The sequence below is a fragment of the Liolophura sinensis genome, chromosome 1 (genome assembly GCF_032854445.1).
Source record: "Liolophura sinensis isolate JHLJ2023 chromosome 1, CUHK_Ljap_v2, whole genome shotgun sequence".
Lineage (NCBI taxonomy): Eukaryota > Metazoa > Mollusca > Polyplacophora > Chitonida > Chitonidae > Liolophura > Liolophura sinensis.
Genome location: NC_088295.1, coordinates 85,045,184 through 85,062,596, shown reverse-complemented (window position 1 = coordinate 85,062,596; position 17,413 = coordinate 85,045,184). Strand labels below are relative to the sequence as shown.

General features: G+C 39.7%; 1 protein-coding gene across 1 annotated transcript; it reads left to right on the top strand.

Annotated features, from left to right (window-relative positions):
* Positions 1–6,714: 6,714 nt before the first annotated feature.
* On the top strand, positions 6,715–14,212 carry LOC135461372 (dnaJ homolog subfamily C member 9-like). The gene is made up of 5 exons (XM_064738421.1): positions 6,715–6,864; positions 8,008–8,160; positions 8,925–9,038; positions 12,861–13,072; positions 13,522–14,212. Exons 1-5 carry the CDS (start codon positions 6,771–6,773, stop codon positions 13,738–13,740), a joined length of 792 nt encoding a protein of 263 aa, XP_064594491.1. The 5' UTR covers positions 6,715–6,770; the 3' UTR covers positions 13,741–14,212.
* The last annotated feature ends 3,201 nt before the right edge of the window (positions 14,213–17,413 follow it).

Below are 17,413 nucleotides of genomic sequence, written 5' to 3'. Positions count from 1 at the left end.
CTTGACGACAAACACTCGAAACAATAAATCTCGAGGAACCTAATCTTCAATCCTGTTTTATCAATGATAATTTGGACTTCTCTCAGATTTGATTGGATCCAACAAAGATTCCTTCTCCGTGCACTCTGATCATCCTCGGCGGCAAATAACCATCTTTTGAGTGAAACAAAGGCCCAAGGCAACTGCTTTAACGTGCTAACTGTCCAGTAAAATTAAAGGCGCTTTCATGTAATCGAGGATAATGTCTTTTGGGGACAAGTGGAGTAGTTATGAGTTGTTTGTGTAAGTTGATCTGTCTTTTACCCGCCTCATTGCCGTGTGAATTAGCACGTGTGCTGCCTACTGGCTCAGACCGATCTTCACGGGACACCGTCTTGAAGACACGGCGCGGGAGCGGCTAACCCCGTCTCTAATTGCTCATAACGCTCCACCGCTAATTCTGCCCTTCAAGGCTGTGTCTAACTAATGGAGCAAGAGGAATCCCTCTCTTCCAATAACCATCACTGTCCTTATTCTGTGGCTCTGACAGGCTGTTCTAAAGAATATCATCAGACGAGGTGCAACATTACCAGCGCATGTCTTCCGGGGGCGGGGCAGCTGATACTCTGATTCCCACCCCTATGGCTACAAACTGCACATATACTGCACTGCTGCACCCTCACTATCCCTCCATCTTGTATCTGTGAAGTACATGTATATGTCTTTGAAAAGTTTAATGTCAGCTCTACATGTTAAATAACCATAGCAGGTCTTTAAATGCTTCATTAAACATGTCTATAGATCAATAATTACAACGAACAATAATATTTCTTCTGTATATGCATGCACACATATGTACATATATCCCCCTTAACATTGACCCGCCTATGTCTTTGAACTTAGTTGGGTTACTCAATACTGAGAGATCAATAAAAGGTCCACACAGACCAATGCTAATCGGAGAATGAGAGTGAATGAGTGAGTGCTTGGGGTTTAACGTCGTACTTAACAATCCTGGGTTGGAGAATGAGAAGCCCAAATGACTGTACATCCACAACATTGGTCTAGAAACATCTTGTCTTTCAGGTTGACTGTATACCAAGTGCTTTTTTTTTTTCAACACATGCTATGGGCCGAGAGAACTGCATGGCCGTGTCCATTATTATATGTCTGTTGATATTATCATTAGGCCAAAGATCTTTTCGTTGATTTTTCACCCCCCCCCCCCCCGCCCCTTCCAAAAAAAAAAAAACTTTTTGTTATTGTTAATAAATGAAGAGCTCAGCAGTTGGTTGCCAGTTGTATGTATATATTATGTTATTATTGTGTGGTTAACATATAACGGTGCTATTTGATCTTCGCCCTGTAAACGCGCTAAATGTAGGCCCTATGTCACCTATCTGCATATTTATTGATAATGCACCACATCTCCAGTGAAACTGCGTTATATAGACTGGTGGTATTATAAGCTCATTTCATTCATTATTTCGTGTGTTTTGTTCCGTTTCTTTTGTTACTTAGAAGGATTAAGCCGGTTCAGTGTATTTGGAACATCCTACTCAGACATGATTGTTCTATATTAAGAGTTGACTGAAGGGGTCTAAACTGATCATATTGACGTGAAATGTATGTGTTGATGTAGGCACACCTGCGGACATGCGAGCAATGATGCAAAGGGAAAAAAAACAACGCCATCACAAATCTACATATATTTATAACCATGTGCTGGATACCTCTGCGTGACAGAAACATTAAAAACATCGCCAATACTTATTCATGTTAAAACCCCGCTGAATAATTAAGGAAAATTCCCGAGCAAACTTCTTCTGTTAATAATTTATCGAGATTATATTCACGTCGAATGTCTCTTTCAAGCCGTCTAACATTTATTGCATCAGCAAAGTTGTACGCCGCGTCAGTGGATGTGAGGAGGATCTTAATATGCATTGTGCTGTTAACACTGCGCACAGTAGAGCCTCAGCAAGCATTTGAGGCTAAGGCCGCAATAAAATAATGCATGTCAAGAACACAGCCACAGGTTAGGCCGAACTCATTAAAGGAAGCCGTGGGCAAATCGGACCAGTTGCTGGCCTTGTCACATACACATATTGCATGACGTGGATGTTAGAGATTATAGCTAACATGGAAAGAAAACACTAACATGGAACATTGTCTGATGAAAGACTATCGAGCATTGTTCATGACTTGATAATCTGATTGATATTTTTAGAGTTTTTCCAACCGGGTAAAATGATTTTGAATCATCAATCAATTAAAGCAGTCTGTATATATATTAATTAGTAAAAGCTAGAGGTGACATCACTGGTCACAGTATGGTAAGAATAGGCCTCTGTAGAATCCCAAGTTTTAAATTTAAATTCAATGTTTTTAATTGCAAAAAATTCCAAATTTCTAATTGCATGTGAATGACAGTTAAAAAGTTACTTGTGAATCGATTTAATGAATTTCTCTCCGCTTCCCTTTATATAAGGAGAAAAGGATAGATGAAAATAACTTTCTGTACTGAGACAATTTTGGAAGGCCTAAATTATGCATAAATTAGCATGGCCAAAATGAAGATGTGATGCTATTAAGTCTAATAAATTGATTTGTGCTAAACTTGGCCTTTTCTCCTGTAATAGCTACATGTCTTTGAAGTAAAGTATACTCTACATTAAACATTATATAACACCTGAAAGATATTCCATGATGTTCTCAAATTTGTATTCTAGTGTATAATTTTCAAATTTGTATTCCAGTGTATAATAAGTATGTTTTAAATCACTGGATTATTTTGTACTTTATCCAGAATTTTGTACCGAAAATTGAAATTATATGATGAATTATGTAACAGGTTTGGTTTGATTTTATCTATTTTAATGACACTAAAATAAAAAGTTTCATTAAACGAAGTAGTGCTCTGCCTACCAAATAAATTCGCTCAAGAGCTATTGTTTTGGGTGTGTTTTTTTTAGTTTTTTTTTTTCGATAAAAGAACTTAAAAAAAATAACTTTATACAGTTTTGATTTAAAGATACCAATTGCCTGAATTATATATTTTTATTGCTGTACATTTGGGGCGTTTGTAATGAAGAGCCGTTCAAAGTTTTAGATGATTCAGACATCGCCTTTCTTTAAACGTCATGTTTGAAAATCTGGTCAGGAGAAAGCCTAAGATGATCTGGCCTGTGCAAGCAGACCTGTGTTTAGATGAGCATTGTGTTTATAGACGTGCTTTCGGGACGACAAAGTGAAATTTAGAAGTGTTAGCTGGTGTTCATCGCGAAGTTCCACAAAGAACATCAGGTATACAAACCGATGATGCATGTATGTTTGCAAATCAGACACAATCCGGAGAAGATCGTAGTTTCTTTTCCCCTAAAGTGGACGTTCCTGGTAAATAATCGCAAGGCCTCTTCACAAAACAACGTTACCACAAGCCACTACAAATCTGAGAAAGTATGTAAAGTGCGAAATTTGGACGGTTTTATATCATAATGGAAAGATGCAGTGCATACTCTAGGCAAATGAATTAAGGAATTATAAGATCAAGGATGGGACGTTTTGGAATTCCAGAAATCTGGACACATTTGTCTGAAGACAACATTGATGTTGGAGACAACATTTAATTTCGAAAGCCCCAAAACAAGCTTTCAGATCGTATTTCAAATTTTTGCTTAAGTCAGAAATGGCTTTGTGGAATCAGCCTCTGTTACACATAGCAAAAGTATTCATTTTACGGTGAAAAATGTGTCCTTGTCGATGATTACAAGCAGACCCTTACCTACGACTGTTTCAACATTCAAAACAGTTCACAGATTATCATCAGCAGCCGCATTTGCCTTCAGTTTGATACTTGTGCGAACTGAAATCAGTGGTCATGTAGACTGGTATCCCTTTTGTTTAGAGGCAATGCTTTTGCCTAGTGTGCATGACGTTTCAGGCCTCGTGCTATTTAGAATATTTAGAATTTCATCCAACCCTACTTCGTGTGGAGGGGGGCGGGAGGGGGGAAGGGGCCTCCGTGGCTCAGTTGGTTAGTGCGCTAGCGCAGCTTAATGACCCAGAAGTCTCTCACGAAAGCGGTCGCTGTGAGTTCAGCTCATACTGGCTTCCTCTCCGGCCGTAAGTGGGAAGGTCTGGCAGCAACCTGCGGATGGTCGTGGGTTTCTCCGGGCTCTCCCCGGTTTCCTCCCACCATAATGCTGGCCGCCGTCGTATAAGTGAAATATTCTTGAGTACGGAGTAAAATACCAATCAAATAAATAAATAATTAATAAATAAATAAATAAATAAATAAATAAATATTTCGTGTGGGTGTTAAAGAGTTTACATCACTCAAGTTTTTGTAATTTAATTATAAGATTTCCCGCATTTAAGGTTTTGGGGAGGGTTATAGAATTGAGATAATTTGTCATGCTATGACTGTCTAACGGCAGTTTTATAGTCATTATGGAGAACGAGGTTAAAAACTTTTTTTTTTTAAATTGACTATAAAACTCCTCTGGACACCCATGGTAGGGACATTATTTTTTAAATCCCAGTGTATTAAATTCGATATAGGTAAAGTGTATATAAAATATTCCTCTACATACAAATGTACTCGCATCAAATCTGTTATAACAATGACTATTCCAGGTTGTGAAAACTTCATATATTTTAAAAACGCGAGGTGACAGATAATTCCACTCTCTGCAGACGTGCACTGGTTGCAGATCTAAAGAAGGTAGACTACATATGGACAATATACATATAATCTCCTTACAATCCAACACTTACATGTAAAGTCAGACATTTATTGACAGTAAACCAGAGGGGCAACAGTAGGGCCTATACATTGTGAACGAAGATTTCTTAGTCACGTGATCAGTCTACCCGAGAAAAACCAGTTAAAGGCAAAGACATCACTATGTAGACCACTTAAAGCTATGCATAAATATACCTTCATTTATATTTTTGGATTTTTGTGAAATGAGTTAATGGCGCTCAAACACTTGATTTCTAAGGTGGGCTTTATGGACCATACTATCCAAAGTTAGGAACTCTGACGTCACAAGTTTATCTAACTCTAATCACGACACTGAATGTTGGAATAACTCTTCTTACCCATGAGTGAAAGATTACTGAAATAATGTTCCCAAAAATTCCTTCCTTCTGGTGAACAAAACAAGGTGATGTGACGTCAGAATTCCTAGATATCGTCAGGTTGGCTCATAAAGCCCACCATAGTTTTCAATTATTTAAATGCCTTTCAACACCCTAAAAATATCTGAAAAAATAAAGGAAAGTATTTTTATGCATAGTTTTCAGTTGTCATTATGATGAACCTTACTTCACATTTTAGTTTTCTTTCACTTTAATGGGCCTAGTGCAGCTTTAAGGGCAGAAAAAGCAAATGGGTTCAGTGCTCGACATATACATGTGTGCTCACATAAGCTATCACTCCGAGATAGCGTTTGCAAAGATCTTGTATATATCGATTTGCCCTATAAATTGCCTTCCTTGAAGCTAACTTCATTATTTCATCCTGCAAAACTGCAAACATGTTGACTGTAGTATAAACTGGATTGAACTATTGTTTAAAGTGTATAGACCAACCGGAAATTTTCTAACAAAAAATCCTGTATTCAGTTCAAATTTTCTGTATATTTACCACGAATAGCTCGAATATTATTGCCTTTCAGTATATGTCAGACTCGTACCTGTATTATTTATAATGTTAAACTGATTCTAAAGTTTGAAGAAAGTTATTGCCCTATAATGCGACCCACTTAATGAATTTCAGGTAGTTTATTACTTATTTTTACTTATTTTTTTTTGTTTTCTCTGTTTCCTTGTGGCTTTAGCTGTTCAAAATGAGCTTTGCTCAGCATGTACCGTATAAATTGTTCATTACCTGAAATGTGCAGTCACGATTTATAGATGTCTAAATATAGTTTTACCTGTAACAAGGTAAATGACAACATTGACTTTCTTCAAAGTTATACATATTTGTATTCTACATGAAACTAATAAGTAGATCCTGGGACTAATATAGGCTTAACAGTTGCAAACCTATTAGTGTAACGTGAACAGCTTTCCAGTGCTTATACTAGCAGTAGCTAGCGAGGAATTTCCCTTTAGCTCAGTTGGTAGAGCGATGGACTTGGGCTGCAGAGACCCGAGTTCGAATCCTTGTGTGACCCACGTAGTGAAATCCTTCAACCATTACACCGGCGCGTGACCTAACAGGTTCCAAGAAGCGTGAGGCTCTGGGCCTGTGGACGTGAGTGTGTCGGGAGTGGGGAAGGATTTAAGTGGGGATGAGTGTAACAGGTGCAGCTTTCCAGTGCTTATACCAGCAGTACCCGGCGGGGAATTTCCCTTCAACTCAGTTGGTAGAGCGCTGGGCTTGGGCTGCAGACCCGAATTCGAATCCTTGCGTGACCCACGTAGAGAAATCCTTCAACCAAATGGTACTAATGTACATTAGTACCACACAGACCCAACAGCCTATCCTGTTTACCTCGCGGTGAAGATCTGAATGATTTTGTGAGTATATGTGTGTAATTTTCGTAAGCTCTGGACGTACCACTGTCCATTTATTTCCCAACGCATACCGGGTACATCACAACTCACCGTGCCCGTGGCCGGAACCGTGATGATTGGTGTGGGGAATGAGTTGTCTCCCATATCGGTCATCTTTAGACTGTGGAGTATAAAATAATTCTTACCAATCGTATTGCCCGAAATGGGAAACGCGCGCTAATGTGGTGAAATGTAAAGAGTTGGACAACAAAAATTACACGAAGATGTCCGGTCTTTTAGATAAATGTAAGAAGCTGTTTGGAGGGACGACTTTGTACGATGTACTAGGAATTGACAGCAGCGCGTCAGCTACTGAAGGTAAGGTTGTACTGACACAAACCTCAGTCTAAGCAAAATCAGTGCTGTTGTGCGTTCACGGCTGTTTCATGTTTTCAACAAGTGTTTGGGCTCGTACAATGATGGTATAGTCTAATCAACGAACGAAAACGAACATCTTCACTGTACTGTCCACCACTGCCACCATTAGCCTTGGATGACTACGCTCCGCTCTTTTATATGTGTACTGACCTTCGCATAGTCTTGATTGGGTCGCATTTACAGCTAATGGACGCATTCTAAAATTTCGGAAAACATTCGATTACCCACGCCCGTCCAGCCACCCCTTTACAATGCTTAGGGTCCTAGGGCACCTGACTGCTAAAATTCTGATGTTGATCATCCCCAAGGTAAATATCCATCCATATTTATTTAAGTCCAACCTCTTCACTGACTTTTCATTTACGAAATGGATGCAATCTACCCAGTGCGCATGCATGGCTAGGCAACATTGCTCTAATGTTAGTTTTGGCACAATTTTGTTCGGCTAAGGATCACCCCAAGTCAAGGTCAGGGTGTGCTCCATTTAAAAATCTGATGCTGTTATGGTGGCAATTTTTCGCGGCATTTGACACAAAAATTACCAGTCAAATACGACTCCATGGCCTGAAGTTCGAGACACCTGTGTTCTTTATCTTTTTGTCTGGCGGAAAGAAATGCAATGTCAGTCGGTTATTTTGTGGGCCTGAGATTCTTTGGTGATGCTCAAAGCAACCTTTGACAAGGACAGCTAACTGCATCAGGTTTTATAAATGGAGTGCGCTGTGATGTTTGTTTGGGACCATTCTTGGCCACACAAAATTTTGCCAAATCTAATATCAAAGCAATCTTAGACTAACTGGTACTAGCCATTTACCATGGGCTGTTTTTATACTAGGCTGGTTGAGTATCGCAATGGCAACCTATAAATATACACATACAACTTTATCGTCGTCTGTGTTAATGAATTTAATTGACAGGTGGGGTGAACTTGTAAACATGTATGATGAATGATCGCCACAACGTTAAAACATAGGCAAGATGGATATTAAAAAGAAGGATTGGCGAGTTTCGCCCAAATATCGAATGTTGCACATTGTTACTACATCTTCCCTTGTCACTGATGACTGGGTTAATGTTTTGCAGTGAAGAGAGGCTACCACAAGTTATCCCTGTCTGTGCATCCAGATCGAGTTGCTGAGAAGGACAAAGAGACTGCCACAGAAAAGTTCCAGGTTCTGGGGAAGGTTTATTCAGTCCTCTCTGACAAGGACAAGAGGGCAATATATGATGAGTCGGGTATGCTTCTTCCTATTAACACTGACCATTAAGCACTCAAACTGTTCAACTTAACACTGGTTTGTCCATCTGTGGAGTACATGTTGTTTCCTGGTCAGATTAAAACAAATTTATGATATACATGTATCCCACTGCATTTTGAAATGCCAACATTGCATGCTTTGAAGCCAACAAAACAATGAATGCTGTTTCCTTCAAGTTTTCCCTTATTATCATCAAACATTTGTTCCAAACAGTAAAGTGTTATTTGAAATAATTAGGTTATTGGAAACCTGTCAGGAATGCATGATGTCATTATGTTGTTGACAGTTGGTTGCTGTGTTATACTTAAATTCATTCATTACTACCATGTTTGTATTTTTAAGTAATTTTTACAAAATAATGATTTGAAGTAATATAGTTGCAAACCTGGTAATGGAGGGAAAGGGAAGTATGAGCATCTTTTTTGTATTCTGTGAAAAAAACTTCTAAAGCAAAAATGCTGAAATTTGTACAAAATATGTATATTACTTTTGCTAAGTAAATGACTGTTTTCCCATGAAATGATACATGAGAAACATTTGTTTTTTACTTCTTAACATGCAGTTTAGGATGTACCCTAACATTTTTGGGTACTTTATTGGGAATTATAAATAGCTGCAGTCTAGACACCAATGATGTTATTTGTCACCTCTGAGGTGGGGAGCCATTTCTCTTGAAACATAATTTTTGTTTTAGAGTTCCTTTTCATATATCTTTTAAGCTGTGAATGAATTTGTTTTCAGGAGAGATTGATGAGGAGAATGAGACACAAGAACGTGATTGGGCTAAGTATTGGAGGCTCCTGTTTGCCAAAATCTCTGTCAAGGATATTCAGGAATTCGAAGCCAAATATAAAGGTGATTTAAAATGCTGAATGTATTCATCATGTAAGGAATGCCTGATGGAAAGAGGTTCTGTTTAAACTGATATTGGTTTTTCTGTCTTTTTGTGTAAATAGGTTTTATTTGTGCAAAAGCACACTTTAGTAAATAAAGAATGTTTGTTACACAGAAAATCAGGCCAACATTAAAAATATACTCTTGTCATATGTGGGAAGGTCTGCCAACAACCTATGGATGGCAGTGAGTAATTCCTGGGCTCTGCCTATATTCCCTCTACATTAATAAAAGGTTTTTTAGTATTTTTCTTACCATGTTAATTTCTTTAAAGTCTGTATGTTACTAGTTAGAATAATAATTTTTAACAAAAATGGTCCTGAGTGACTGACCAGCCAACCCAAATTTCCCAGATGAAGTGGTTAGGCTTGACAGAGAATCATATAAGGATGGCCTCGACAGATATTTTAACCACTTTTGTGGCCTGATGGTTAGAGCGTCCAACTGGCAGTCACAAGACCTGGGTCAGGTCATACGAGAGACATTAAAAATGGAAACATGACTGGTTGGCCTGATGTCAGTGTATCAGTGTAACTTGTATGGACTCGCCCTGCCATAAGAAGAGAGAGTATATTTTCACATATTCAATGACTCCTTGTCATAACACTGAGAAACTGTTAGGTATGATGTAAAATTTCAAGCATACATGTATACAATAGATATTTTGCTGTATGTACTGCCTCATAATGAGTAAAATGAATACCGAAAATCCTATTAGGGTAAAGTGTAGAAAAATAGGCTGGCAAATGTATATTCATATAAAAAGACATACAATTACATGTGTGGAAGACGTATGTATAGTACATGTAGTTCAGAGTAGATTTGTACATTTGAAGGAAGTACATGTAGGTAGACTTTCCAGAGACTATGGAGGTAGTGTGGAGAGCATGCAAAGGTAGGTAGTCCTGTGAGGAAGATGACTGGGGAGGTAGTGTGGAGAGCATTCAGAGGTAGATAGTCCTGTGAGGAAGATGACTGGGGAGGTAGTGTGGAGAGCATTCAGAGGTAGATAGTCCTGTGAGGAAGATGACTGGGGAGGTAGTGTGGAGAGCATTCAGAGGTAGATAGTCCTGTGAGGAAGATGACTGGGGAGGTAGTGTGGAGAGCATTCAGAGGTAGATAGTCCTGTGAGGAAGATGACTGGGGAGGTAGTGTGGAGAGCATTCAGAGGTAGGTAGTTTTGTGAGGAATATGACTGTGGAGGTAGTGTGGAGAGCATTCAGAGGTAGGTAGTTCTGTGAGGAAGATGACTGGGGAGATAGTATGGAGAGTACGTAAAGGTAGATAGTCCTGTGAGGAAGATGACTGGGGAGGTAGTGTGGAGAGCATTCAGAGGTAGATAGTCCTGTGAGGAAGATGACTGGGGAGGTAGTGTGGAGAGCATTCAGAGGTAGATAGTCCTGTGAGGAAGATGACTGGGGAGGTAGTGTGGAGAGCATTCAGAGGTAGATAGTCCTGTGAGGAAGATGACTGGGGAGGTAGTGTGGAGAGCATTCAGAGGTAGATAGTCCTGTGAGGAAGATGACTGGGGAGGTAGTGTGGAGAGCATTCAGAGGTAGATAGTCCTGTGAGGAAGATGACTGGGGAGGTAGTGTGGAGAGCATTCAGAGGTAGGTAGTTTTGTGAGGAATATGACTGGGGAGGTAGTCTGGAGAGCATGCAAAGGTAGGTAGTTTTGTGAGGAATATGACTGGGGAGGTAGTGTGGAGAGCATTCAGAGGTAGATAGTCCTGTGAGGAAGATGACTGGGGAGGTAGTGTGGAGAGCATTCAGAGGTAGATAGTCCTGTGAGGAAGATGACTGGGGAGGTAGTGTGGAGAGCATTCAGAGGTAGATAGTCCTGTGAGGAAGATGACTGGGGAGGTAGTGTGGAGAGCATTCAGAGGTAGGTAGTTTTGTGAGGAAGATGACTGGGGAGGTAGTGTGGAGAGCATTCAGAGGTAGATAGTCCTGTGAGGAAGATGACTGGGGAGGTAGTGTGGAGAGCATTCAGAGGTAGATAGTCCTGTGAGGAAGATGACTGGGGAGGTAGTGTGGAGAGCATTCAGAGGTAGATAGTCCTGTGAGGAAGATGACTGGGGAGGTAGTGTGGAGAGCATTCAGAGGTAGATAGTCCTGTGAGGAAGATGACTGGGGAGGTAGTATGGAGAGCATTCAGAGGTAGATAGTCCTGTGAGGAAGATGACTGGGGAGGTAGTGTGGAGAGCATTCAGAGGTAGATAGTCCTGTGAGGAAGATGACTGGGGAGGTAGTGTGGAGAGCATTCAGAGGTAGGTAGTTTTGTGAGGAAGATGACTGGGGAGGTAGTGTGGAGAGCATTCAGAGGTAGATAGTCCTGTGAGGAAGATGACTGGGGAGGTAGTGTGGAGAGCATTCAGAGGTAGATAGTCCTGTGAGGAAGATGACTGGGGAGGTAGTGTGGAGAGCATTCAGAGGTAGATAGTCCTGTGAGGAAGATGACTGGGGTGGTAGTGTGGAGAGCATTCAGAGGTAGATAGTCCTGTGAGGAAGATGACTGGGGAGGTAGTGTGGAGAGCATTCAGAGGTAGATAGTCCTGTGAGGAAGATGACTGGGGAGGTAGTGTGGAGAGCATTCAGAGGTAGATAGTCCTGTGAGGAAGATGACTGGGGTGGTAGTGTGGAGAGCATTCAGAGGTAGATAGTCCTGTGAGGAAGATGACTGGGGAGGTAGTGTGGAGAGCATTCAGAGGTAGGTAGTTCTGTGAGGAAGATGACTGGGGAGGTAGTATGGAGAGTACGTAAAGGTAGATAGTCCTGTGAGAAATTTCACTTTCCTGAAACTGTGGAGGTAGTCTGTAGAGCATGCAAAGGTAGGTAGTCCTGTGAGACATTTCGCTTTCCAGAGAGGAGGGAGTGTGAGAGTAGGTTCGTAGATAGTCTGGGAAATGGGAAGGTATTTCGGAAAAATGATTCATACAGATTCAAAGTGTAGATGAGTATTTCAGAACATAGATTGCTAGTCCAGAGAGTGGGTAGGCATTCTAGATACATGTGTTGCTAAAATGACTCCCTTGACTCTCTGTCGCCTGCACTATCTGGTTGAGCTGTCTCTAATACCAATGAAGTTTGATATTCAGATCATCCGCTTGCATGTTTGGCTATGGCATTATGTCAGGAGGTTTATCAGGCACTTCACGATGGCCGACAGTTTCAGAGGCCCCTACTTGCTTAACGTCACTCATAAACCTGACTGCAATCAGACTACTGTAATATGTTATTTGTGAAAATGTTTTTGTTTTATTTACTGCGAGATGATTACACAGTATACATGTAGTCTGATTGGCCCTGTTTCATGAATTTTACTTAATTTTAAGTTGCTCTTGGCTGAGTGCACTGGTTATTTCTAACACATGTATTATTGTGGTAGTTAAGGGCTTATACTTAGCTAAGTGAGCTTCATGAAACTGGCCCCCAGCTAATATCTGATAAATGTTTTCACTGGATGTATGGTATGCTGCCGTCCTTACTAAATCTCCTCTTCTCTGCTTGAAATTTGTTACATTACCATGTCAGGCAAATGTTAGATTGAAAATGTATTCATTGAAATTTTGTTTTCTACTGAGTTCTTAGAATAGTCAAAGGGTTGTGATATTACATGAATGATGAAGTACATCTGTTTTAATTTTTGACAATAACAAATGACCTATACTTTATCCAGTGGAACACTACTCCTGTTTTGACAGTGATGTGTACACTAGAATCTGATGTGAAAGGGATATCCTATAAGGCAGCTTCCAATCACTCACTTCTTGTAATTCCTAGGTTCTGAGGAAGAGTTATCTGACCTGAAGAGTGCCTACGTGGACTATGAAGGTGACATGGATAAAATCTTGGATGGAGTTCTGTGTGCCAGTCTGGATGATGAAGGCAGATTCCGTTCTATATTGAAGGGTTGTATCGAGAGGAAAGAAATTCCAGAGTTCAAAACTTTTACAAATGAAAGTAGCAAGAAGAAAAAGAAACGAAAGAAGAAGGTATAAACTGTGAAACACTTCATCGAGTTATAATCGTTTCTCATGGTGTTCTCTATCTTTAAAGTTATTTCTATGTGTGGTAGGATAGCAGACTGTCATGCATTTGGTATGTGTTGGCTAGTTGCACGAATATTTAGTATCTGTGTGTATCTGCGTAGTCATGTATCAAATCATATATCATAATTTTCTTAAAGTTTGTTTTGAGGTTACTTTGTTGTGAAGAGTTGTCTTAAATCTTAATCGGTAGAGACCTAAAACCTGTACGTCTCCATTGAAAGGCTTACATCAGCTGAATTACAAAAAACAACCATGCCGTCACTAACTTCCTTTACACCTTCTTCAGCTGCACATCTGTGTTTCCATTTTTTTTTTCTATCCACTGAGAGGAAATTTGCCATCATGGAATTATGTTTCTACATTGTGTTTTTACATCTTGTGTGTATCCTCAGGCTGAAGCTGAAGCTTTGGAAGCAGAAGAGTATGCGAAAGAACTAGGACTAGGGGAGGAAAACTCACTGCAAGCTCTGATTCTGAAAAACCAAAAGTCACGCGAAGCACAGATGAGTGGTTTTCTGGCAAATTTAGAGGCCAAATATGCTAAGCCAGCAAAAAGTAAAGCTAAGGGGAAGTCAAATGGAGCGTCACCATCCAAAAAGAAGAAATCCTGATATTCGTTGTTGTGATGACTGCTAGTATTTAGAGTTGTCTGTCCTGCCTGAGGTTTGCAAGGAAAATGCTGTGCAATAAGTGCATTTATACCATCTGGACAGCTTTCACTGACGAAAGCTATTAAGAGCTATTGTTAACAGTGCTTCTCCATGACTTGTTATGACCAGCTTTGTAGGAAGTAGGCTGAGCAACTGTTGAGTCTAAAACTGATGGCACTTCCAGAACCAACTAACAGTTTTAATTACATTCTACATGTGTTCAGTTGCAAAATATCTACCTATAGAAATGACTCTGGTCATCATCTCCAGAGAAACATCTAAAGAAATTCTTGCACAGCAGTGTGTTTTGAGCAGGGTTGTTTATGTTATATTTTCCTGTACATGTAAATCAGTTGACCATTTTGACATCAATGATGCATTTACTGATGAAAGAAAAAAATGAAATGAAATAAATCTTTCAGTCTGTTTTCTAGACCCACTCCTGTTTTTTTGTACCTGTTAAAAAAATTTAAAAAAAATTTGACTGTTATTCATAATTGGCCAATGTAATCTCTGAAATGTGTATTTAATTAGGCCTTATTAGTTTTTCTAGAAAGATTTATTGTATTGATTGCTGTTTTGTGTCATACTCAAGAATATTTTGCTTTTATGATGTGGCCAACATTATGGTGGGGAAAACCCACGACCAGCCGGCATGTTGCTAGCAGTTTTTCTCATGTACAACCAGACAGGAAGCTATCATAAGTTGGACTTGAACTCACAGCGATCTCATTGGTGAGAGGCTCTTGGGTTATAGTCCGAATTCACGTCTGCGCCATGTTAGATTGAAAAAGAGGCTTGGTGGGCATCCGCGGTTGTTTGAAAATGGTGCAAAGATGGGCATACATGTAACAGATTATACTGGTAGGCCGTATACAAGCAGGAAGTGTAGGTTTATTTTGGTTGTTGATTCAGGCAGCGTGTGTGACGTCAAGGTAACTTTCTTCAAGTGACTTGGGCCTCCATGGCTCGGTTGGTTACCGCACTAGCGCAGTGTAATGACCCAGGAGCCTCTCACCAACGCGGTCACTGTGAGTTCAAGTCCAGCTCATGCTGGCTTCCTCTCCAGCCGTATGTGGGAAGGTCTGCCAGTGGGTTTCCTCTGCCCGGTTTCCTCCTACCATAATGCTGGCCGCCGTCATATAAGTGAATTATTCTTGAGTACAGCATAAAACACCATTCAAATAAATAAATCAAATAAATAAATCAAATGACTTGTTTGTTTGAAAGTGCAGTGTCATTTGTGACAGCTAGTACATCATTTGTTCAGATTGCCAAACCACAGAAATATTTTGTTTCCAGACTCAATCCGTATCGTTTTGCCCGTCTTTTTAAGAACATCAAGGCCTCGACACTGTTGTAGCTTTTTTAATACCTTCAGTATCACTCAATGTAATTTTTAACACAGAACCGTTAGACTGCAACAACAGATTGAGTCCCAGACTACTCTGAAAGTTACCACATCATGATTGCAATGTAGGTTGCATACCAGAACCGTATCAATGTTGCCTGTTTTGTTCAAGCTCTGTTTATTTTTTTGTGTGTTTGTTTAGAAACTTTTGTGAAGACTTTCAGCTGTCAAAAATAATATGTAGCTTTGTAGGCCCTATCTAATCTAAATTAATTTAAATAACTGTCAACAAAAGCACATCGTTTGAGACGCGCCAAAGCAAAAGAGGGAGGTAACTCTAATACCAGATGTGAAAAAAAGGCTGAAGTTGTCTTCCCTTGATGTTCGATATGTCTAAAAATCTCTCGTCTGCCGCCGAAGAAAGTTCTAGTTAGAGGCGTTGTATACTGCTATGTAAAATAAACATGCAAGAAATAATTGTATTTTGATAAGTAAGAGGTATGCATATGGTTAGCCTAAGGCAAGAATGTAAGTATGTACCATGAAACCCATTGTTTACCTTTGTGGTTGTAGAGGGAGGGAAATGTAACAGCTTATTAGCATATATCAAGATGATCGTCAATGGCGCTCTCGATCCAACGCGAGAGCAGAAAATATGACAAACGCCAGGTAGCATTGATGAGGCCTACTGGAGAAAATCAGTTTGATCAACAGGTTAAGTTTTTGAGTGTTTGGTTTTAGATATTCTGAATACCATGTGACAAAGATAGAAAATCTCAGCGGAAGTTGAAGTTAAAAACTCCATATTTCCGTGGGTGTACCAAATAAACAGAACTGACAGTCGCAGTAGCAGTGATAACATAAGGAGCCTTAAATGAATATACTAACGAAATACAGGTTCAGCGCGCGAACAGCGTAAATACGCTAAAGTTACTGTGGTGATAACGTTTTGTCAGAGATAAATATAGGCCTGCATCTTTATTCCATCATTTCATGCCAATGCAATAGTCTGCAACTTTGAGTATGGCAGCAAGAGTGAAGTCGATTAAATCTCAAAGGGAATAGATGAAGTTAAGGTTGGATGGGGGGAACAAAATATACACAACAATTACAGTAGGTGAATGCTTCATTCATGATGTAGACAGATAAGTGTATTTCACACGAAGTGTTCTAACTTCAGTATTTTGGGAGGCCTACAGAAATAATACATACAGTATCCTCTCATCAGGTAGACAGCCAGATTAGAGGTTCAAATCATCAGTTTATGCCATTTAGTTGTATCGTGTACGTCTGTCTTGCTATTGGGAACAGTTTTTGGACACTTCAAGACTAATTAAGAGTTGTCTCTTTTATGTGGAGCCCAGGACGGTTGCCTATCAATTCCATGAGGAATATTTCACTGATCTTTACACTGTGATCCTGTCGTTATTTTTGGTATGCACTGATTCCCTAAGTCATTGGAAGTGTAGAAATATTATAAATAATAAAAAAATGTAGAGAGTTCCACAGCTGAGTAACCCATATTCTATCATAAATCCAGGCATATAAACTTTTGAATTAAGCAAGTCAAACCAACATATGCCATGTTTTGAATTTGAAATTTTGACAAGCTCCATCATGGCATGTGAAATTTGGAAAATTTTTCCCACAGGTCTTCGTTACTTTGCCAACAGTATTCCGGAAATTGGATTTCATGGTCAGCTATCTGTCTTGCAAACATCCAGCTTGTACCTTGTTGAAGGTTTCTGGAAGGATTTGAGGTACACGAAATTTTGCTCATGGAGTTTAATAGGACTGACCTTGAGCTGTACATGAGGAGAGGTCAGCCAGCTTGAAATACATGAAGGTGACATCAGATGATGCCGTGACATCAAAAAATATCCACAAAAAATGACTTAAACTGATCAGTCACAAAGTTGTTATATTTTTTGGCTTGAATCATAACATTTTTGTCTTTCTTCATTGGTTAGTGTTTCTTGTCTTTGCAGCAATTTAAATATAATCCTGGGGCAAAGCCATTTCTTCCAGCTCAGTATGGAAACTCAATTGGCAATTTCCATGAAGGAGGGGGTGACAGGCTTGTTGTTGAAAAACTTGATCAGGATGAGAATTACATAGGATTGCGAAATGGCCAGGTAAGACATGTTTTGATATACAGGTATTAGGACGCAGTGGATGGTTGAAATTAAGAGGAAACAATCATATCTACCACAGGTTCATAGAAGTCATCTTTCCATATGCCGACCAACACTTTCAGGAGGAAATTGAGTTTTTCATTTGACT